The sequence below is a fragment of the Neolamprologus multifasciatus genome, chromosome 14 (assembly GCF_963576455.1).
Source record: "Neolamprologus multifasciatus chromosome 14, fNeoMul1.2, whole genome shotgun sequence".
Taxonomy (NCBI): domain Eukaryota; kingdom Metazoa; phylum Chordata; class Actinopteri; order Cichliformes; family Cichlidae; genus Neolamprologus; species Neolamprologus multifasciatus.
In genome coordinates, this window is record NC_140452.1 from 23,300,699 (window position 1) to 23,323,327 (window position 22,629).

The following is a 22,629-nucleotide window of genomic DNA, read 5'->3' on the forward strand; positions in this document are numbered from 1 at the left end:
ATACTTTTGATCTCTTGTCTTTCTGCAGAGAAGCGCACTTGGCCAGACTACATACAGAGACAAACACAAGGAAAAACCTCAGGGACTCATCGACAGACAAGAGGTTCACACGATGTGTCTGTGAATCTGTGTGTGCGTGTGTGTGTTTGTGTGTTGGACAGATAAAAGGTGGGTGGTGGAGGAAGAGAAAGGTTTAAAGGAAAGAATGATAGAATCAGGGAAAGGGTGAGTAAAACCAAGGTAGAAGTGGGGGAGGTTATTGAAAACAAGAGGCGGGAAGGGGACCTTTGGGGTGAGAAAAAGAGGGCACCGATTGCGAACGAGCGGGACGAGAGCAACATCGACAGCCAGGTATCAGAGAAAGAGAGCGCTAACAAGAGGTTAGAGGAGGGAGCAGGAACTGAGGAAGAAATATTGAAGAGGTAAACAACAACACTCTGGCAAAGTTGTTTGGGGATGAGAGAATGCAGAAGGACAAAAGTACAGACAAATGAAAAACCCGAGGGAAGAAAAGTTTTTAGGGAAAGTGCTTGAGCTAAATGTCAATTCATGGCATGTCCGTACTAGAATATTTAGAGGGCAAGCGCAGCATGTGCACAGAAAAAGAGCTGGACAAAAAAGGCTTCTGTTTAAGTATACTCGTGGTGTTTATCCGGCTGCATTCAATAGATATCCACACAAAGAGGCACATTTAAGCCAAACACTTTTATTGTATCTCTGTTGAGCAAAGGATAAGCATCTCCAGACCAGTCAAATTTTTAACTGTAACCTTATCTTCCGATGCTTTACGTCAACTCGAAAACTTTCTATCCCTCAGGTCCAAAGGTTGCTATCAGTATAGCAGTTTCAGCACTTCCAAAAAGTAGATTTTCAACTAGACTTAGAAAAGTTGCCACTTTTTTCTTTTTTTTTATTATCAGAGACTGCGTCGAGATTTCTGTTACAGCTTCATCTACTTCTGAGGTGGATGAAGAAGTTAAAAAGTCTGAAGAGGCTAAAACTTCTTTTTCAATAACGCCAATGAGCCAAATATGTCAGTCTGACAAAGGGTGTTATTATTATTAAAAGTGTCAATAGTCTTTTGGGCTCCTTTAACTTTAGTCGATTAAAACAATCAGATTATATTAAAAGAGTGGTTTGGATGTTACATGACAGCACAGTTACGCTTACTTTGCCTTTGAGATATATTTATTTATGATGTGTTGAATGATCCTTCACCAGGACAAGAGTCCGGTCTCCAATAAACACAATGGATTGAACTATATATTTTTTAACATCTATCCATCCATCCTATTTTGCTTATATTAAGTCATGTTACAGTGGCAGCAGGCGAACCAGACATCCTCTCACTCAGTGAGACTCGACACTTTGGGATCCCTCAGTTACTCCATACCCCAAAGTATTCCCATACGGAAAATATAATTTCTCCTATATGTTCTGGGTGTACCCCAGGGTTAGGGTGAACAACCGATATTAAAAAAAATAATAATAATAATCTGAGGACCTGCACTCTGTTCTTGACATATACCATGAGGGGATATGATATCCCATACTATATGTGTTCTCCATCAAGGAGCAGAAGTTTTACACATAGCTGCTTTTTATGTTAATTAAATGGCCCAACTTTACCCAATCACAATTACCCCCAAGTCACTGCTAATCTCTTGGATCCAGCTGAGTGACACACCAGTGGATGAAATGTTGACTTTGATTTCTCATTGGAAATCATGTCAGGAGCGTGAAAACCACACATCATAATGTTTCCCTATGCCAACAACAGACCAGTGGTGCCAGTATGAGGCATCGAGGTAACTTAAGGCTTTTGGGTTTAGCTCCCAAGGTCATCATCAGCCAGGGCAGCTTTGAAGCATCTGTGCAGCAGCTGCCCACAAGGGGAGTGAGAGAAGCCCATAGCAAAAAGTTATTTAGCTGGAGAAACAGCAACAGCCAAGAACCCCTAAAAAAGTGTGTCTGTTTGTTTAAATTCAGCCTCTAGATGAGAAATGTCTTGAATACAACAGTAGACTTTCAAAACTCTACCCAGAGGGATGTTCTTTCTAATTATGCCTATTTTTGTTAAGTACAATACATCACTGTAACTCATCTGTAGGACTAGAATAAAGAATGTGTAAATTGACTAAACAAATATGCAGCCCACAACTTTCAGACTTGTAGTCTCAATCAGTGTTGACTCAAGTGGCTTAAGGCAATTTCTCAGATTATGTGCAGCTCCCTCTTAAGTATAGATTTCATTCTCACCCCACCAAATGATTTCACAAATTAGCACAACCTCTGCTTCAGACAGAATTAAATCATTAATCAAATCATCAGGTGCTGCTTGGCTATAATGAAAGTCTACCATTAATGTTGTGTACTTATAAACCCAAATAAAACACATTATATTTTATAAAAATCCTAGTACTTTGCATTGTTAAAGTTTTGACCCTTTGTACTTGGCAAAGAGTTTGATTTTGACTCAAAGATTAACCCATTTCCTCCTAACTTTCTTTTAAAATATATTTTTGGCCTTTTTAGCCGTTGTAATGATGTGACAGGCTGAAGGTGGACAAGAAAGGTTGGGGAGAGCAGGGGGAAGGGATGTAGCATTTGGCCCGGTACGAAATCAAACCTTGGTCTCTGGAATAATCTTGTGGCATATGAGTTGCCTGCTCAACCCAGTGAGCTATACTGGCACCCCTCAAAACTTTCTTGACACAATATTGGAGAAGAAAAAAATAAAAATGCCTCACAGAAATAATCTATATAAAAAAAAAGGAAAAACACCCAGAGGGGGTCTTACTCTTTTCTTTGTTGCGATTCCTTCTGTGTTGCTGCAGGAGATCGCCGCAGGCCTTCAGCACTGTCTTTAGAGCTCGCAAACCCCAGTCATAGTGTTGCTGAGGAGTCAACAACTCTCTGGAGAAAGAAATAAAGGCACATTTTTACACATCACACACTCGCAGTTGGCGGTAGCATTGTCTGTAACAGTCAGTGGTGGGAGGCAGAAAGGGTAATTTATCCACAAAAATCAAGCAACAGCATACTATTAACGCTAAAACGTAAAGTCCATTTAATAACACGTGAAACACAAAAATCACACACAACACAGATATCAGGTGACGCACATTGCATGTCAATTTGACCCTAATCCAAACCAAAAATGACTTAATTCTACCTTGCCAGGTTGAAGATTGCTACCAGTTTGCATCCCAGTATTTCTCCATTTTTGAAGCCCTCGGAGTAGAGGATGACTTCAGCAATGAGCTCATTGTCTGGCCTGCTCATGGCCACAGGCCTGAACAGTTGCTTTAGGTTGTCTGGAAGTTTCTGTCTGCCTCCATAGCCTTTTCCTGCCGGGTTTAATGTGATAAAGACTCCAGAATTAGGGTCCAATTCCACCTAGAGGATGAACAAAGTAAGAACATGTTCTCAATATTATGATTTTTTAAAACTGGCATGAGTAAAGTTTAAGCAGTTCCTTCTTGAATTATGACAAATCCCGTTTTTACGCCATATATGAAAACATAAATAATTTACTGTGGGACTGATTTGACTGAAAGACAGTTAAAAAAAATAGAAAAAAATAATTGTATATCATGAGAAAGTGTCATAAATTACTGAGGTGGGCTTGAGAAATCAGAATGACCTGGTGTTCAGCATTATTGTTTTTGTCTGCATTTGTTTATTTTCTGACCTCCTTCCCTAGCAGATCACATGTGTTCTTATGGTGTTTGAGAGAGTCTTGAATGGCCTGAATCTGCATGGAAACTGCAGACAGTACTGCTTCCTCTAAACGGTTAAACTCGTCAAAGCAGCCCCATGCTCCACACTTCACCAACCCCACAAAGATCCGTCCCATTGACTTCACATCGATACCCTGAAAAACAGACCAAAAAAAACAGTCGTTGTCATTTGTACTCAATTTGCAATCCTACTTTGTTTGCGCATGTGTGTGGACTAATCAAAAGGTTAGTGTATGTGTGTGTCTACTACTGCACATATGTGATTCATGGATATATTGTATCCACATGTCTTTAGTTGTAGCTTTCGCTTTGTATATATTTTTTGCTTTTCACAGAAGCATCTATACACCTCGTCACAGTTGAACACCAGCACTTGACGTCCAAACAGCCCTCCTAAGGCTTTGATGGACTCAGTCTTGCCTGTGCCGGCTGGCCCATAAGGGTTCCCCCCGAGCCCCATCTTCATTGCCTGGGTCAGAGTCAGGTAGCATTTATCAGTCAGTGGAGTATGCACCAGCTTAGCCACATTCCCCTGGGAGGCAGTAAGAGATAAGATTAAAGATTAAAATTAGGAATAAAGACAGCAGAGGAAAGTGATGGTGGCCAGACAGAATCGGAGATATGGGTGAAGGGACACGATGGAGACTGAAACAAACTCGTCAAAAAATAAAGGAAATGAATGGAAAAGGAAAGACGTGACAAATGAATGATGGACGGGCAAAGAAATGAAAAGTAAACGGGAGTCTGGATGTGGTTGTAGAAAACTGCAGAGTGGAAATGCAAGAAGGCACTGTATTACACGTGCTCCTTATCCCTGCATAAACAGTGCCCCCCAAAGGTTAAAAAAATAGGTTCAAATACATTGATCAACACCTACACAACAGCTCCCATAAGCAGGATACAGCCTGCCACACTGCAAAAACTGTTTAACGATAGCTTGTGATAAAGCTGATCCAGCCCCCAAACTCCTGCCTATAGTGTAATTATTACTGATATAAACTGGGATTAAGAAAATGTATGTGCTCCTAATACTAGCTTACCTGGGTCATACTGAAAGTAGCTACAGAATGAACAAAATGTTATAAGGCTTCACCTGAATATTAAACCCTTGCCATATTTTGGCTAGATTTAGATATTTGGTTTCCTTTTTTTGGTTGTTACACGTGAATATAGTAATTTTTGTTATGGTTATAAAATTAGACATGATGTCAGTCATTTATCATCTGTAAAAATAGACTAATAACAAATGGCACAGCTTGCTGTTGAAAATGTCTGCTGCTTTCCTCCATTGCAAGTCAATGTGCTGTAAAATGAATGCTAAGAAAGCAGATTTAATTTCCTGTGGTTTAATATTCTTAATTAGCAAAACAAAATGTCAAGTAAAGATTAACTGGAGTGCAGGAAACATCACTGAATGTTTTGGTTTGTCCCATTTGTGTAATTGAAAAGAGGAACGCATATACAACACGTTTGCACTATATCACACCTGGTATTCATAGGTATAGCTGAATTGTGCATCCACCATATGTATGTGGCAGCATTGGTCCGGCCCCATATAGAACCGAAGCTGCTTCTTCCAGGCCCAGGCGTCAGTAGTGGTAACTCCTGCCTGGTTAAGTTGCTTCACCACACTGATGTTGTGGATAATATCCAGGATCAAGGCCTTCAGCTTCAATTGCAGGACACTAGACTCTGTACAAGGAGACATGCATAAATTTTAGGGTGTCAGAACCTGTAAAAGTACACAAATATCACATTTCTGACATAAAAGAGCATTGTATCTGTAAACGCAGGGTGCTGGATTTAACCAGGCCAGGAAATAGTTAATATTTGTTACAATAGTGTATTGAATTTGAATAAACCACAGTGTAGAACTGAGAAATTCTGAAATAAACAATATGATTTTTTTCAGCATGACTCAGGCAACACATTTAAACATTAAAAACTGTGCTGCATTACCTCTTCAGTTCATCACTGTTCAAGTTTTATGGAACTGATTAGACCAGCAGCTGTAACCCTGATTTTACATTCTTGCTTGATACGGGATTTCTCTCTCTTTCTTTTGGTAAAGTGGTGATCATTCCAAACAGGTGTCAGTTCTTGACTTCAGGGGATTGTAATTTGTATTAAAAATAGCATTTGAGCTTATATAACAGAAATAAGCAAGGCCTTCTCCCCAAAAGACATCGCTGGAAAGCAGTAAATGTTCTTTTAAAGGCCAAAGAAACCACATACATATCATTCAGTATTAAAAGGGCCTTTCAGTATGGGCAAGTTGCCCGTGCCCTGTGCACTAATGCGCACTGATACCATCAAGGATGCTGGCTTTTGTACTGTGTGCTTACAACAAGTTGAGTGATGGCCCTTCTGTTTAGCCTGGAGGAGTTTAAAATTTTGACCTGTCAGACCACAGGAATATTTTCTGCTTTCCCTCAGTCCGAACAAAGGCCCAGAGAGAGCACTGGTGCTTCTGGGTCTGTTTATATGTGTATTTTTTTTGCCTAGCAACCCCCCAAAATCAATTATGGCTACACTCCTTTTTACATTTATCTCTGAAGCTGAGAATGACCACTTCAAGCCACCTTTTATGCATCTTTTAGAGTCTTGTTGACATGTATGCATCAATAGTGACAGCCTAGCTAGAGATGCATACAAATTACTTCAGCAAATGTATGCCAAATGTATCCTGTCTTGCCTCACCAACAAATGGCTCCTCACTTCCTGTGGAGTTTATGGACATTTTAGGCAGACTGGGTAATTAGATTGTCTTTCTTGCCATTACTTTTGCTGCTTTAATCAGTCCCAGCACTTTATAGCCACTTGAGACAAACTAGTGTTAAAAGAAAGCACATCACATAGGGATTTTACCCTTTTTAACCCCTTTTCACAACGGTGTCCTGCATCCATGATTTCCTCTCAAAATGAATCATAAATGAGCAAAAGTAAGACATTGTTAGTTAAGTTAAAACTAATAAGCGACACGACCACTCAAAATAGTCCAAAATGAGCCTTTGCAGCCTTTACACTGGTTTAGTCATAATAACCTTTTCAACTATCAAAAGCCCCCAATTTGATACAGCTTGTCATTTTCAGTAGAAAACAAAATGAAAACTTCCCCAGGCGCCATCCTGACACAAGAAGTGAATTACTCCAAAGCCTTCTTTTTTTTCTTTAACAGCTAAAAGAAACAGCACTTGCAATATCACAGTACATCACCACCTAGGCGTGTCAGTCCTATCTAATGAAATCTCTAAGAAACATTGCCATATATTTTGGTTTTTTACACAGAAGCCAGTAATTTAATAATGTATTATCATGGAAATAACTGCTACAGGCATAAATGGAAAAGGTGTGCATGTAAGAATATAATATCTCCATATAATATAATCCAGTGCTGTACTAAAATAAAAGGTATTCTACAACTGTGTGAAAAAGTCTAAAAGCAAATTTAGCCCACACGCTGAAGTTAAGCATGAAGAAAATGACAGAAGAGATTTGGAATTTGACCATTTCCCAGAACGCCAATGTCCTGTGAAATGTCGGTACTGCTGGCGCTTTTCATCTCATGAATGAGTAACTTGTTTAAATCTAAAAGTAAAGCAGATTTGAGTTCTGAGGCAAAAGTCGGCTGTTATGCTTTATGCAGCCATATATTCATCCCCGGGTCATTAAATTCGCCTGTCAGATATGTTGCCTACAGATTTAAAGCATGCTACTGCCCCTTTGCAGCTTCCTAGGAGACTATGAGTGATACACTCATTTGGAATTAATTTCCCACTCATCTCATAATCCCAACAGATTCAACCAAGCCTGAGATTTGGATCAGTATCTGATATAGATTAAGTACACATATTAAGTAGCAATTGTTTATCTGGACTCTCACAGAAAGGTCAAAAACTAAAATAAGGGTTGTGAAATTAGCTGTAGAAATAACCACAGAGAGAGAAAGAAAAATCACACATCAAGTGTATATTTTAAGACCTCTTGGGGAAAAAACATTGCATAGTTCCTGTTTATCACAACTTCTTCTGTCTTTCTGTGTATTACCCTTATGTCAGAGATCGTAACCAGTCAATATTGGCAATTCTAATTGCCAATATGGCCACTAGGGGTCATAGGACTCCACTCAAGTAGCCCAGTTATATTGTATCACTTTATATATAATGTTAAAGCTAGCGTCTATGTTTAGCTGAATACTTGGATTAGAGGAAGAAAAACTGTAGAAACACTGGTGAACACAGTGACATGGTGATTACTGTTGCCTCAAAGCCTAACAGTAAGATGGTCCTGGATCTGGCCAGGGCCTTTCTGTGTGGAGTTTGCTTGTTCTCCTCGTGTCTGTGTGGGTTCTGTCCAGATACTACGGCTTCCTCAAGCACTCCAAAGACAGGCATGTTAGTAGGGTTAGGTTAATTGGTGATTGGCTTTAATATGCTTCAGATGTGAATGACAGTGTGAATGGTTGTCGGTCTCTCTGTGTTAGCCCTGTGACAGACTGGCAACCTGTCCAGCATGTACCCAACCTCTCGCCCTATGGCAGCTGGGATGGGAGATGAAGTCAGAGATGCAAGGCTGAGACTGTTTTGGACATGAGCAAAAGAGAGGTAGTGGATATATTGGGCAAAGGACGTTGAAGACAGCTACCAGGCAAAAAGAAAAGAGGAAGTCCACATAAAAGGTTCAGGCATGAAGTAAAGGAGGGCCTGCAGAGGGTTTGTGTGACAGAAGAAGATGCTAGGGATAGAGTGAGAGTAAGATGACCTGTTATGGCCATCCCTAAAGGGAGGAGTGGAAATAATAAGAAGAAAGAAACTGGCTGGTTGTAATAATCACAGATTTGATGTTTATTCATTAATGTTGGTTATAAATTGCTTTTAACTGTAAGTTTTTTTAATCCTTGTATGCACACACTAAGCTAAACGTATATGTTAAATAAAATCCATATCATGTGTGCAGAATTTCATGTAGTTCAGGGAAACGTTACACCGGTCTGAATGGGCACACATACTTTATCTTCCTCGATGCTTAAACACAAATGTGGTCCCTACCTGTGTTATCAGAGCTGGTGTCCACTGTGGTATAGACTTCTAATTTGCTGTTAAGCTCCAACTCCAACTGATGCAAATTTTGTTCTTTTATAGCTCTTTCCACATCTTCAGTAAATTGGATTTGCTCAGCCAGACACAGGATCTACACGAAAAAATGCAACATTGTTTAATGCTGGGGAGAAAAAACACATTTTCTTTTACATCACAAGCTTTAAAGAATTTTTTTAAAAAGCAGTATAAATGAGTGTGTGCACCTGTGATGGATAACGAGAGGGGTCCACTTCCCCTTTCTTTGCTGCCGACACACATTCATACAGCAAGTGCTTTAGGGTCTCCTTCATTTCCACAGACAGCTCACTTAACCACACCTAGAAACGAAGGAAAACTGTTTATGCAGAACCACAAAGGAAGGTTCAAAGAAAAAGCGTATAAAACGTTTAAAATGAATAAACATTTGTGTTGCTTAGAATACATTTTTAAAAAGGATAAACATACTACAAGTACCTCTTTAGACCTCCAACAATGATAATACTATTTATCCATTTATATACATTCATAGCTTTACCTCCACAAGGCTGGAAATGTGTACAATATTTCTGAGTGGCACAATTTCTCCCTCCAAAGAACACATGGCGACAATGTGCTGGCATTGCTCATCAAACACAACACTGTGGATGCCTGCAAAGGGAATATATATGCAGACTACCTTCACTATCCAATACAACCACTATGATTCAAACAATATGAACAAATATAACAAAAGGGGGAAACGGGCAGAAGACAGAGCGACAGCAGATAAATGCAAACGATCATCAGCAACAACAGAATGTAAGAACACACATGTCTGACCTGCAAAGAGTTTTTTTAGGTGTGACTGGATGACACTAGGGTTGGTTGCCTGCCCAAGAATTTCTAACAGATCATCATCTCCAATGAAATAGAACCGTGGGAAGGCAGACCGTTTCTCCTGTGATGCAGACACAAAACCACATTTAGGTAGTGGTGATATTTGAAACCCATGTGAAAGAAAGCAAATGTCTTTTCACACGTGCGTATTCACCTCCAGGAACTCATTGAGTGACTTTTGGCAGCGCTGTAGTTGGTCCAGTATGGTGACGAGGGAGTTTCTGATGCCAGCCCTCGAACTCAGAGAAACAACTCTGTTGTCTCTCTGGATGTCTGACATTATAGACCTAAGACACGGAGCGAGAAAATGTTCAGTTATGCCAGTTTCTATTTGTCAGCAAAAGAGAAGCCACATGTGGTTGGTATATTATGGTATATTATCACATGTAGTATATAGTGGTTTTCTAATCTTACTGAACACTCAAAGTGCTTCAGACTACAAGCCACATTTAACCACACAGTCAAATAGTGTTTTATTCTATACATTGCAAACATGGAAGTCTTTCAACTGTCAGAGGAAGCTAGACTACCCAAAGAAAACTCATGCACTCATAGTGAGTGCGCACATTCAGGAAGGAAAGGTCCAAATCAGGAACGTTCTTGCAATGAAGTATCAGTGTTAGCCACCATTGTGCCTAAATGGGCAAACGCTTCATTTGTGTTATTACACAGAGCTGCACACACTGTACCTGAAGTCTTCATCAACTCGTTTGAAGCGAGCCTCCTCTCGGGGCAATGCTCCTCGTCCAAAAATGGGCTCCAAATAAACCCAGCGCCTCTGGATGGCATTCAGACTGAGCAGATACTCATCCAAGTCGGACAGACGAACTTCCCACAGACTGACCTGGATATACGTGGAGTAAATACTCAAACCTTTGTCACAGTTTCTTCATCAGGGATTAAATGTTAATATATAAATGAACCAATTTTTTTTTTTTTAAAAACTGCATGTACCAATACAAGCTGAGAAAGGTATGTGAAAAGTACTTTTTCCATACATAAAAAAAATTAAGTTTAAAGTTTATTCATAGATTTAAAGACCTTGACCTGACCTTGTCATGGAAGCTGCGGTAATAAGGGGAATCCTTCAGCGACTGCAGCAGACAGCGATTATCTCCCACCTAGATAGACAGAGAAATGGTGAAAACGTAATACCTAATACATAAGATGTCATTTAGGCATTTAGTGTCAACTATGTCTCCCTAACAATTGAGTCAAGTAAGCTCTTTTATTTGAACTGCCTGACATAACATTTCACTGATGTACTGAAACCAGGGCAACATTTACATGTAAATATGGACAGCAACATTTAAAGAAGCAAGTACTAATTATATAATATTTTTTTAAAAAAACAATAACACTGTTTCACAATCAGACACAGTGGGTTCGATCTTGGTAAGCCTCTACAAACCTTATGTATGGGTCATTCTAAAGCAGGGGTCTCAAACTTTCAGCCCGGGGGCCACTTGTGGCCCACGTCACTCCTACTTGCAGCCCGTATATTGACGTGAAGAAATGTAATGCAATTACATATTGAACTTTTTTTTGTTAGGCATGGTTTGTTTGTTGCTGAATGCAATGTTGAAATAAGTTCTTTAAAAAGCAAAAAATTATTTAACATGAAAACAATATGAGCAGAGAGTGCAAACATGTTGAGGGATTGGCTGTGTTGGTTCCGTGAGAGTTATTTGTAAAGAAAACAATTTTCACTAGAAGTCAAAAACTAATGTGTACACTTACGTCTGCATTTTTATTTTGTTAAATACAAGCAAAATTAGAGTAGAAGTGCTGCCACACATTTGATCAGAAAGACAGTAACAATTTTATTATTTGTTAGTTCAAAGTAGTAGCAGTTGAAAGGCCTCAGTTAAGAGTGAGGAAAAAAAATTGCGTTCACATTTGCAGATTTGTCTTACAATATTTGACATTTAAAGAAAACTAGCTGGAAATATTTGTGGGTGTTTTTGTGTTTGTTTGTTTTTTGTATTACTTGAACACTAAAGTGGCCCTCCAATGAGATGACAGTGCCAACAGTGGCCCACAGCCCATTTTGGTTTGAGACCCCTGTTCTAAAGAGTTCATTGGATTCAAGTGTGGCACTGATGCAACAAGTCAGCTTGTGAAATTTCTTCCCTTCTAAATATTTCACAATAAGTGGCATTACTACAAAGTGGAAGTTTTCCAGAAACCACTGAAACTCAGCCTCAAAGTGTCAGAGCGGCAAGTGCTGAGGTGCATAGTCCGTAAAAGTTGCCCTCACTCTGTTGACTCAGTAAGTCGACCAGACCGCCTTTGGCATTAAGATCAGCACAAAAACTGAGTTTGCTGAGATGAAGTTTCCATAGCTGAGAAGCTCCTGTGCTGTATGTGTAGGCAGTCTTGTACTTTTGTCCATATGTGGTATATTCAGGGCTCCTGTTCAGATACATTTGTGTTCAAGAAGTATCTTAAACCACATTAGCCTAAATCACTAAAAGCAATACTTTAGTACAAAAAAAGTGTATAATTGCAGCAAATCCCTTTGTGGCTCTTTTTCTTATTCAATTTCCTCTGATAAATTAAACTAGAGGAAAGAAGCAGCAATCTTGTGCCACCCTATCCAAGGATATAATGAAGCTCAATTATATCTAGAGGCCATCGCAGATTCAATAGTGAACAATATAGAAAATTTAAAACAATCCAGTCTAGACAGGCAAAAGATTAACTACAGCAGGACAAATGTAAAGCAAGATGAGGACGAATGAGCGCAGCAGATAACTGAAGCTGTTTTTCAAAAAGGGATGCAAGTGCCAAGATTTGCCTGTTTGTCTCTCTGGAGTCATTAAACAGAAAAATCTCATTAGCCACTTGAATGTTCAAAATGTCTAAAGTTTCCTATTTGGCCATCATTTCCATCTTAGCAAAGAGGTGCTTCTCTAATGAATTTCAACAAGTGGATACATTTCAGGGGTTTTAATCTCGATTTGTATTCTTTTTACTATAAGTAAGTAGCTAATTTCTAGCTTATTTCTCTGAACTATCTCAAGCACTGTGCTGCCCAGCAATTTCTTATAGGCTAACTGCACCTGATCTAACTACATTAGATCTCTGTGTTCAACCTTCTCCTAGTTTAGTCCACAATAAATGAACTGCAATTTATACAGTACCTTTTTACACTCAAATTTTTAATGTAACACCTGCAAACCTAGATGGAGGCATCAAATGGTAATGACGATTCAGGATCTTGCCTAAAGGCACTTAAATTTAGCGTTGCAGGAGCTGAGGATCGAAACATGGACCTTCTGAATAGCAAGGTCCATCCAGGAGATGTGACTATTTTTCATAAAATGATTTATGGTCAACTCTAACCAATTAAAAAAAAAACTCAATTTACTTTCCTAGTCAAACTTCAGAGGTTCACTGTGGCATTGTGAACCAAATCTGCATTTTATTTTTGTACACAACAGCTGAGTTGATGTCTTTTTTTTTAATGTGTGCTCCATATATCTACCTGGTTGACAATATCCTTCCAGTCCTTGATGAGGGTGAGAGTGCGCCCACTGCTGTCTGTGTACTCAGTGAGGGTGAAGGTAGCTGCAGCTCCCCACAAATCCAGCTCCCTCAGAGCTTCTCTGATCGTCACCTCCGCCTGAGCACGACTGTTCAGATCCTATATCAATGTGCACCACATGCACACACAAAAAACACACGCCTTTGCATCAGTCATATTGGGTTTTGCGTGTGGACCACCCGTTTGCCTCATTACATTTCCAGCACATCACTGAAATCTGCCAACATGTCCAAACTTTTTCCAAAAAACCTGGAAGACTAACATTTCTCAGCTTCGAGTCGTGATGTACTGACTTTTTCACTTCCATTTCTGTGTTTGTTCGTGCACAGTGTGAGAGGTTGCTTTAATACCCTCAGGATTTCAAACAGGTTTGATTTTCTTGCAATTTTCTTGATCGGGAGCTGGTCGTGAGGTGTTAATCGCTTCTCGTTACCCCATGTATACTACATGTTGCACGACACACGATTAAGGCTAAACTCGGGCCAATCCAAATATACAAATGCAGGCCAAAGCAGCTTTATAGATATCAGTTACGATCTTTATCATGCCATTACTGAAAATTACTGAGTTCTGATTCCCTAAAGATAAGGGCACTAAAAAATACATTTATATCCAATTTCAAAAGTGTGTTTGTACAGACCTTGAGCTCCATTGCTTTCTCTATGATGGTATTTGCCACAGCAAGAAGGTCACTAAAGGTTAGTCTCTCTAAAGTCATCCCTCTTGGGAGGCCTAGTAAACGGAACATGTCCAACCAGTGGTCCTGAGACAGGTGGTCCCCACGTACATACTTCAGCACTGGAATCATGTTCTAGATATTGAGACGAAAAAAAAAAGGAAACAAAAAACAAACAAGATATGTAATTAGCTCACTTATAAAGTCAGAATAAAGATTTCCCTCACAGCCGTGTAGATTCAAATGAGACGTCACAGCCAGGGCGCCCCCGAGGGAACATCCCACCTTTGCGGGGATTCCCCATCGGGGGTGGCATGGTGGTACGACAGGGCAGCACTGTTGCCCCTTACTGTTCCCTGATTTCAATTCCACCATCAGGCCGGGAGCTTTCTGTGTGGAGTTTGCATGTTCGCCCCTCATTTGCGTGGGTTCTCTCCGGGTACTCCGGCTTTCTCCCACAGTCCAAAGACATGCAGTTAGTGGGGATCGGTTAAATGGAAACTCTAAACTGCCCATAGGTGTGAATGTGAGTGGGAATGGTTGTCTGTGTCTATGTGTTAGTCCTGCAACAGACTGGCGACCTGTCCAGGGTGTACCCTGCCTCAAAAAGGAGAAACGAGGAGAAAGGATGGAACTGTGTACATTTTTAAGTCATGTTTCCACTTAAACAAACTGTATATCAAAATGTAGCAGCTAATTGCTGTGACATTTTCTGAGTAAACTCCAACAAGAACCAGAATAACTTTTCTGGATATCTGATTCAGCCGATATATTATTACTTGAACTGTACTAGTATATACCTTGTATTTGTCGACTTCCCCTTGTAGTTTAACAGACATCACAGTGGGTTGCTCTAGTTTTCTTAGTCTGTCTTGCCAGGTAAACAAAAACTCCTCAAATACATATGTTTTACTCCTGTAAATTAAAAGAAACAACACACAATTACATGACTAAACACATAGTACTGATTAAAAAATACTCTACGTAAAAGTTAAGATATGAGCCCTAAACATCACCCCCCTCTACCTGAATGATATCCAGTCTTCCTGGGCCTTCTCTGAGAACCCTTGGTGCCACTCCTCATACAGACCCCACATTTGGCTGCATTCCTCCATGTCTCTTTTTGTCTCTTCGGCCACAGAGAAAGACAGAGTCTCCAGATTGAAATAGGCACAGTCTTCACTGAGGAGAGCACAGGAGAGTCAAACTTTTGGCCGTAATTGAACTAAATGCAATCTCTTCACACCAGATTTAGTCGCAAACAAAGTCATAACTGAAAATGACCTTGTACAAGTTTTTCATGTGGCACATGATAAAGGAAATAAAAATCCTAAATACTTTCTAAATCTCTTAGTGAATAAACCTGAAAGAAAATAAACGTACAGCAGCTTAGTGCGGACAAGCTCTAGCTCCTCAAACTCTTGCTGTTTGTCCCTGATTGTCTGAAGACATGCAAGCAGGGCAGCATGATCACCAGTCTCAAGCATCTCATCTTTAGGTTTTAGCTGATCCCAGCGTGCCTTAAACCGCTCCAGATCTGCCCTGTAAACATCGATACGACTGGCCGCATAACTTCGCATCACCTCCACCTAAGAGAGTACCATGCATGAAAAAGAAGGAGTCATTCTGAGGAAAACAGGATCTGAAAAACCAATTGGAGCAATAAGCTGATCTAAGTGTGTCTGTATGAGTATATGTCACCTGGTCTTTGACCATTAGCTGGTGGCTCTCCATGACAAGCTCCAGTTTGTCCCACTTGGCCCTGAGTGAAGAGAGAGAGTCCAGCCCAGCTCCAGCCACCGCACGTAGCAAGCGGTTCTTCTCCTCAGCAAATTGGAACTGAGGTAGAATCTGTGTATAGACATGAAGCAGTTTGTTTCAAATGACATGGTTAAATTTTAGACCGTTCCTTGTGGACTTATAGGACCAATGCTATAAATCAATCAGAAATATAACAAGACATACTGTAAAATGCATTAATGAAGACAAAGCTTTTATTTCTTTGACAGGGAGCAAAATGTTTTACTAGATGTATGAAAGTTAACCTTTAATTCTAAAATTACCCACAAACAAGGAAGGAAGAAATTTACAAAAAACCCTAACGAACTGGGTTTAGGAGTGCTTGTGTCTTACTTCAGGTTTGCGGTCAAGTATCTGGTTATATTTGGCACTAGCCGCACCAATTTCCTCCATACTCTCTGGTCGAGTGGACAAGGCCTCCATTGATTCTGTCACAAAAGTTTCTATTGCTTGTGTGTGGCCTGCAAGCAAGAAGGAAGAGAATATACTTTCAAAAAAAGAAAACAGAAAAGGAAAGGGAAAGTGAGAGCAAAGGGGATATCTTAGAGCTGAAGAAATGGAAAACAAATTTTCAAGACACACACAAAATTGTGAAAGAGAAATAAAACAGTTTTTTCATTGGTGAGAAAGACACCTTTAATAATAATAATACACTTAATGTCTTTTATATAAAAGCATTTATTGATGCAAAGAGAGAAACAAAGTGGGGGCTTGGCTAGAGTGTTTTTGTTCTGCCACAAACATTACATACTGGAAAAAACAAGGAAAATCAAGGTGTCTGTGTTTACCTTGTATAGATTTCCTAAGTGAGAGGAGCAGCATGTCAAACAGTCTCTGAATCAGGTCATCTATGGCGGCTTTTACAGGCTCACAGTTGACGGTGATACAGTCCACTTTCTCCTGACTGACAAAGAAAGGAGGCCAGTGACAGAAATGCAGTTAAGTGTTACATTTGTGGTGTAAGTTCACTTTTAACTGCACGAACTGTACCCAATAAAGAACTATAATAACTAAAACTATAAATGGATAAAGCCGGTCACTGACTCAGACAGTGAGACAAATTCTTAGTAGAGAACAGAACATAATGCCTTGGGCATTTCTGGAGCGCATCATTTTCTAAAAGTTATGAATCTGATGTGTGATCTTTGCTGGTATGATTAAACAAACCTTCCCAAGCTGTTACAGAGAAAAACACTTCAGAGGACTCGATTAACGATTAACTTGTAACAAACAAAATCACTTAAGATATCAAAGCAATCTGTGAATGACCTAGTTATATAAACAGTATATAACAATACAGTCTATACACTTTTTGCGATGTTTACTATCCTTATGTGTAAGCATAAATATCATTTTCATTTCACCAGGTTTAATTACATTAGTTAATATGTGATGTGTACCTGGGTAAACGTTCTGACTCTTTTCCCTTGGCTTTCAGGGCCTTGAAATTTCTTTCCCAGTCCTGCACAGAACTCAAATGCTTCTCGATCAACTTCTCTAAATCAGTCTGTCCCAACACCACCCACTCCTGCACTCACGCACACACACACACACACGCACACAGGATCACAGTGAGGCGGGGTGCAGTGCATATTTCCTATTTTTAAAGGTGTCTGTGTTAAAGGTGACAGTAACGATATCATCCATCAAGACACAGATGACTAAATAAAAAGAGAAGTAAAGAGAAGATCAGATAAAAGAGAAGTCTGGTGCGGGCGGAGGGCTTCCCCCTGCAATTTATACATGCATGATCGCAGACTAAAGGGAAAAGACAATAAACTGTTCTGTCATGGTAGTATGCAGGGGAACACAGCAGTGAAACAACAGAGCTTCAGTAATAAAAAAAAAAAGAGAACCATGACTGATCCAGGTTTCATTCTTTCAAAGACAGCAATACAGTTATTCCTCAGTGCAGTGCTTCAGTGAGAAACTTTTGACAAGTGTTTCATTATTTACAATATACGTACATATATAAAATGGTACGCTGCTGAAATAAACTAAAATCAAGTCAGAACCATGATGATGATAATACTAAATATTTAAGTGCTGAGCCAAATAACTGGTCGGAAGTTATTAAATCTCGAGTCCGAATTTGACCAGCCTCAAATCCGGTCCAGGTGTCAAAGAGTTACACAACATGCAAATATTCTTTTTTGTACATAAAACACTATACAGAGGCTCTCTTAAAGGAAAGTTAATAACAAAATCACTCTCAGAGTAATTATAAAAGTCAAAACACCTTGAACTTGTGTTGTATAGCTTCCAGGCGACTAAAGAGGTCCTCAGCCTTGCTGAAAATTGTGAGGAACCCAGACGCATTCCTGTCAATCATGATGTTGAAGATGAGCTCCTCCCCCTGGGTGCTGACCCCTCTGAACTGGTTTGGGATCGAGATGAAACGCTTCATTTCTCTAAAATAGCGTGCACGCACCTCCTCAAATGGTGGCGAGAACTGTAAGCGGGCCTGCCTGTTAACAAGAACAGGATTAAAACGATTCCATGGTTTACTCTTAAATCCACATTAATCGATGATACCCTTTTAGAAGAAAGAGGAAGTGATAGAGAGGTAGAGAAAACTGTTGATATGACCAAGGGTGAGAAGTGAGAGGTGTGGGGAAAAGTCAGTAGCTGCTGTTATTGACAAGAGAAGTTGAAAATGCAGATGCAGAGAAAATGCAGAGGAGGGAAAAAAAGATGACAAGAGTTAGAGGGCAGAGAGAGAAAGCGAAACCTGGACAAGAGAAATTTTGGGCACTGACTTGAAAGTGAGATCAATGTGTATTTCTGGCAAGTTCTTGTTCAGTGCTTCCAGCCCAGTCTGATACTGGTGTTCAAGAGCTTTGTACAGCTGATGGTTCCAGTGCTGACGCCATGCCCGCATGTCATCAGACCTGAAGCCCTACACACACACACACACACACACACACACACACACACACACACACACACACACACTTTTTATTTCCTATACAAAAAATATTTTAACTATTTATCCAGAATGATTTATCCTGAAATAAGAATGTCATGCTGAAAACATGGAGACATATTTACTTCCGTCTTTTTAATTTTTTTATTTACTATTATAGCCAAATCGATGCAACTATTTTTTTTTTTATATTTTATGCACAAAATAAAAATCCTATTAGGCAAAACATCTGCGACACATTCCATCCAAGACATCTCCAGTCAATACCTGAGCCTCCAGAGTGGCAAAACCAGCACGGAGCTCCTGAAGACCATCCTTCCATCGCTGCTGATGTCTCAGTAGGTCAACATTCATCAGTGTCACGACCTAAAAAATGTACCCACAGATACGGAGAAGAACAAAGAGAATAGTAAGACTTTTGCTACTTATTCCAATTTGAATGGGGAAGTGTTGTTGCAAAGAACTGTACTAAAGGCCAAAAATTTAAATACTGTGTCTCTGCTAGCACCTTCTCAATGAAGTCAGTGTGCCATTTTCGTAACTTCCTGTTTTCGGTGGAGAGTTTTTCAGCAGCAGCCTGCAGCTTGCCAATGTAGACTTCTAACTCTTTGGGGTTGTCCCAGGTGATCTGCAGCTTACTTCCTGTTTTCTTTGACTGAGAACGAGGATTCTTACAAAGACAAGCAGACCGATTATCTCCAGGTCATGACACATAATCGCTATATATATATATATATATATATATATATATATATATATATATATATATATATATATACATATATATATATTAGGTACTGGCAATTCATCAACTTTGACTCTTATAACATTACACATAGAAAAAGAATAAATACAATTAGTGTTATAAAACAATACTTTCAAACGTGTGCTGTACCTTAATGACATGCTCAAAGGCCAGGGCAAGATTTAGCATCATAGGTCTCTGAGAGGGAATCATCTGCTGGTCAATGGTGTTGTAGAAATGAGCAACCTATGAAAACAGTAATATGTAACAATACGAGCATAAAAAAAAGCAATAGATATACATACAGATATACACAGATATACCCTGGCTACTACATTAGGAATACATGCTCAACTGCTCTTTAACAAAAATATCTAATCAGCCAATCACATGGCACCACCAAGTCTGAATCTGAGCGTTTCAGAAACTGCTGATCTGCTGGGATTTTCCTTCACAACCATCTCTAGGGTTTACAGAGACTGGTCTAAAAAAAGAGAAAACACCAGCAAGCAAACTAAAAAGGCCTTGTTGATGATAGCGGTCAGAGGAGAATGGTCAGACTAATTCCGGAAGGCAACAGGAACTCAAATAACTATTTGTTACCACCAAGGTACGCAGAAGAGTATCTCTGAACACAAATCACACCAAACCTTGTTGCTATATTGGGCTTTACTAACAGAAGAGCATTCTGCATGCCATTCCTGTCAGGTAGTAGCAGGAAATTGAAACTAAAATTCTCATGGGTTCAACAAGACTGGACAATAGAAGATTAGAAAAAGCATTCCCTGGTCTGATGAATCTCAATTTCTGCTGCAACATCCAGATGACAGAGTCAGTATTTGGTGTAAACAACATGAAAACATGGCTCTATCCTGCTTTATATCAGTGGTTCAGGCCAGTGGTGCTGGTGTAGTGGTGTAATGGTCCGAAGGATATGTTCTTGCCACACTTGGGCCCCAGATTAAATACTGATCATCATTTAAATGCCATAGCTGGTTCTGCCGGAGGTTTTCCCCTATTGAAAGGGAATTCTTCCTTCCCACTGTCACCAAAGTGCTTGCTCATTTGGGGTCACCTGACTTGATTGTTGTGGGGGGGGGGGGGGGTTGTACTTTACAACATAAAGTGCCTTGAGGCAACTGCTGTTGTGATTTGGCACTTTATAAACTGTACTCAAATGGCCTCCACAATTACCAGATCTCAATCCAACAGAGCACCTTTTTGGGGCAATGGGCAAACTCAGGATGTAACTCAGGACTTCCTGCGCGTAACAACTGAAGTGGCAACTGAATGTATATAAATAAATTAGGAAAGAAAAAATATTGCATGTCTTAGCTTCCGCTCTCACCTGTTTTAGGACAATGGCTTGTCTGTAGAATTTATCTGCAGTATTAGCAGCCAGTTGTATCTTGGCTGGGATGGAAAAGCCCAGGGCAGAGAGCTGCCTGACCTCCCTGAGCAGACTGACTAGTCTGTCTGAGTACTGAATCTTGAGTCTGCCATCATCATGGTCCAGCTCCATCACACGGTTACTGGCCTGAAGACTATACAGGGTGTGAGAATAGAGAAGTGCAAAATGTGACATCCATTCAAGCCAATATTCGTTCCACTCTGGGTATTTTAAATGATTAAATAAAAAATACAAAAAAACAGCATACAATTGCAAAAGGATTTAATAATGCTGTAGAACTGCATGCCTCTTTCAAACTTGTATATTAATGACCAACATACTCTTCTGTGATGCTTCAATTGAAGATTTTCATTTCTAGGATTTTGTAACCTAAGGTCAAAATATTACAGACCTGATCCCTGATTTTGGGTCAGTCAGCTCAGAAAGTATATCTCTTGACCAGTCCTCAAACTGCTCTTGTTCATAGGCCCTCAGAATCTCCAGCAGGTCATCACAGAAATGCAGGAACCCTTTGAGCCCAGAGAGATCTGAAAGCAGAGCCTCAGCTATGCGGACAGAGTCTTCCACCTATTGTAAGAATGAAAGACATGAAAATAAAACACATTTTCTTTTGACTGTCATAGAAATTATTTTGTATTTGACATATTAGAAACAAAAAAACCTGCAAATGTAACAGTTGTTTTATAGCACTGTACAAAAGTCTTGAGCACTCTACATTTATTTATATCTTGCTTTCAGGAATGAGACTGTCTCAAAACTTTTTAAAGTGGTCTTGAGCAATTGTTCTTCAGGCTTTCTGAATTTTTCCAAAGTTTTTCTTTAAACATTAGCTGCTTTTTCACTCATTTTCAGTCCACTCCTTGTACCTGACCATTTTCAAAGTTTCTTTTTATGTTTTTAAGCTCCTAACACTGACCTATGACTTATTCCAGTATAAAAAAGGCACCTAACTAAATATATAAGCCAGCATTGTGTCTACATATGGGAGAAAACTTTATTTGCTATCTTTGGGCATTTTGAGGAAACTGGGCAATTTGAGGACTTGAATATTTTAGGAAATTCAAGAAGTTGAGGCCTAAAATTATCTACAGCACATCAACAGTATCTGAAAGTCTTGTCTTTAACAAATACGAAAAAATCCAGCAAAGAGCTGACACAGGAACTGAGATATGCATCTGGACTATCAAATGACCCAAATAACTTCTGAAGGCTCATCAGAAACGGTTTCAGTGAAAGGGTGGCTGTCAAAGGCCATTCTTAAGGAAGGGGAACAGGAAGAAACAGCCGAAATATGCCTCATTACACAAAATTAGACTGAAAATCAGAGGCAGGTCTTATGGAGCAATTAATCCAAATTTGAAAATGCTGCTTCACATTGCTTTTCATTGTCATCAGTATGTAAGGAGGAGGCCAGGAGGTAGATACAGCAGTAAGTGTCTACAGTAATCTGTAAAAAAAAACAGTGGAGGCAGCATTTCATCCAGCAAGGTTGAAAATTTTGATTGAACTATGAATGCAGAAAAGCAAATGAACAAGAAATTGTTCATCATTAAAGCAAAAGTAAGTGGTACATCACCAGCTATAACACAGTACCTCATGTAAATCTTACATTTTGTTGGCATCCTTGTTTTTGACCAGGATATGTCCTTCAACGCACATATTAAACAAATATGTAAGACTGCGTTCTTCCATTTGCGCAACATCTCTAAAATTAGAAATATCCTGTCTCAGAGTGACGCTGAAAAACTAGTTCATGCATTTATTACTTCCAGGCTGGACTACTGCAATTCATTATTATCAGGATGTCCAAAAAACTCACTGAAA

General features: G+C 39.6%; 1 protein-coding gene across 5 annotated transcripts in view; it reads right to left on the reverse strand.

Moving 5' to 3' along the window:
* Positions 1-22,629, reverse strand: part of dync2h1 (dynein cytoplasmic 2 heavy chain 1) — a 119,678-nt gene that overhangs the window by 88,785 nt on the left and 8,264 nt on the right. For all 5 annotated transcript variants that reach the window (XM_085183854.1, XM_085183855.1, XM_085183856.1 and 2 more), the window contains exons 13-40: positions 21,197-21,372; positions 20,743-20,938; positions 19,545-19,640; positions 19,158-19,319; positions 18,917-19,015; positions 18,483-18,622; positions 17,963-18,191; positions 17,124-17,251; positions 16,512-16,627; positions 16,057-16,184; positions 15,625-15,774; positions 15,307-15,512; positions 14,950-15,105; positions 14,724-14,838; positions 13,888-14,058; positions 13,188-13,346; positions 10,745-10,818; positions 10,387-10,536; positions 9,852-9,984; positions 9,641-9,758; positions 9,357-9,469; positions 9,046-9,159; positions 8,792-8,933; positions 5,230-5,435; positions 4,093-4,275; positions 3,695-3,877; positions 3,176-3,399; positions 2,801-2,916 (exon numbers count right to left, since the gene is read on the reverse strand). In XM_085183854.1, coding sequence (XP_085039980.1) covers positions 2,801-2,916; positions 3,176-3,399; positions 3,695-3,877; positions 4,093-4,275; positions 5,230-5,435; positions 8,792-8,933; positions 9,046-9,159; positions 9,357-9,469; positions 9,641-9,758; positions 9,852-9,984; positions 10,387-10,536; positions 10,745-10,818; positions 13,188-13,346; positions 13,888-14,058; positions 14,724-14,838; positions 14,950-15,105; positions 15,307-15,512; positions 15,625-15,774; positions 16,057-16,184; positions 16,512-16,627; positions 17,124-17,251; positions 17,963-18,191; positions 18,483-18,622; positions 18,917-19,015; positions 19,158-19,319; positions 19,545-19,640; positions 20,743-20,938; positions 21,197-21,372 — 4,183 coding nt within the window. The remainder of the gene's footprint in view (positions 1-2,800; positions 2,917-3,175; positions 3,400-3,694; positions 3,878-4,092; positions 4,276-5,229; positions 5,436-8,791; positions 8,934-9,045; positions 9,160-9,356; positions 9,470-9,640; positions 9,759-9,851; positions 9,985-10,386; positions 10,537-10,744; positions 10,819-13,187; positions 13,347-13,887; positions 14,059-14,723; positions 14,839-14,949; positions 15,106-15,306; positions 15,513-15,624; positions 15,775-16,056; positions 16,185-16,511; positions 16,628-17,123; positions 17,252-17,962; positions 18,192-18,482; positions 18,623-18,916; positions 19,016-19,157; positions 19,320-19,544; positions 19,641-20,742; positions 20,939-21,196; positions 21,373-22,629) is intronic.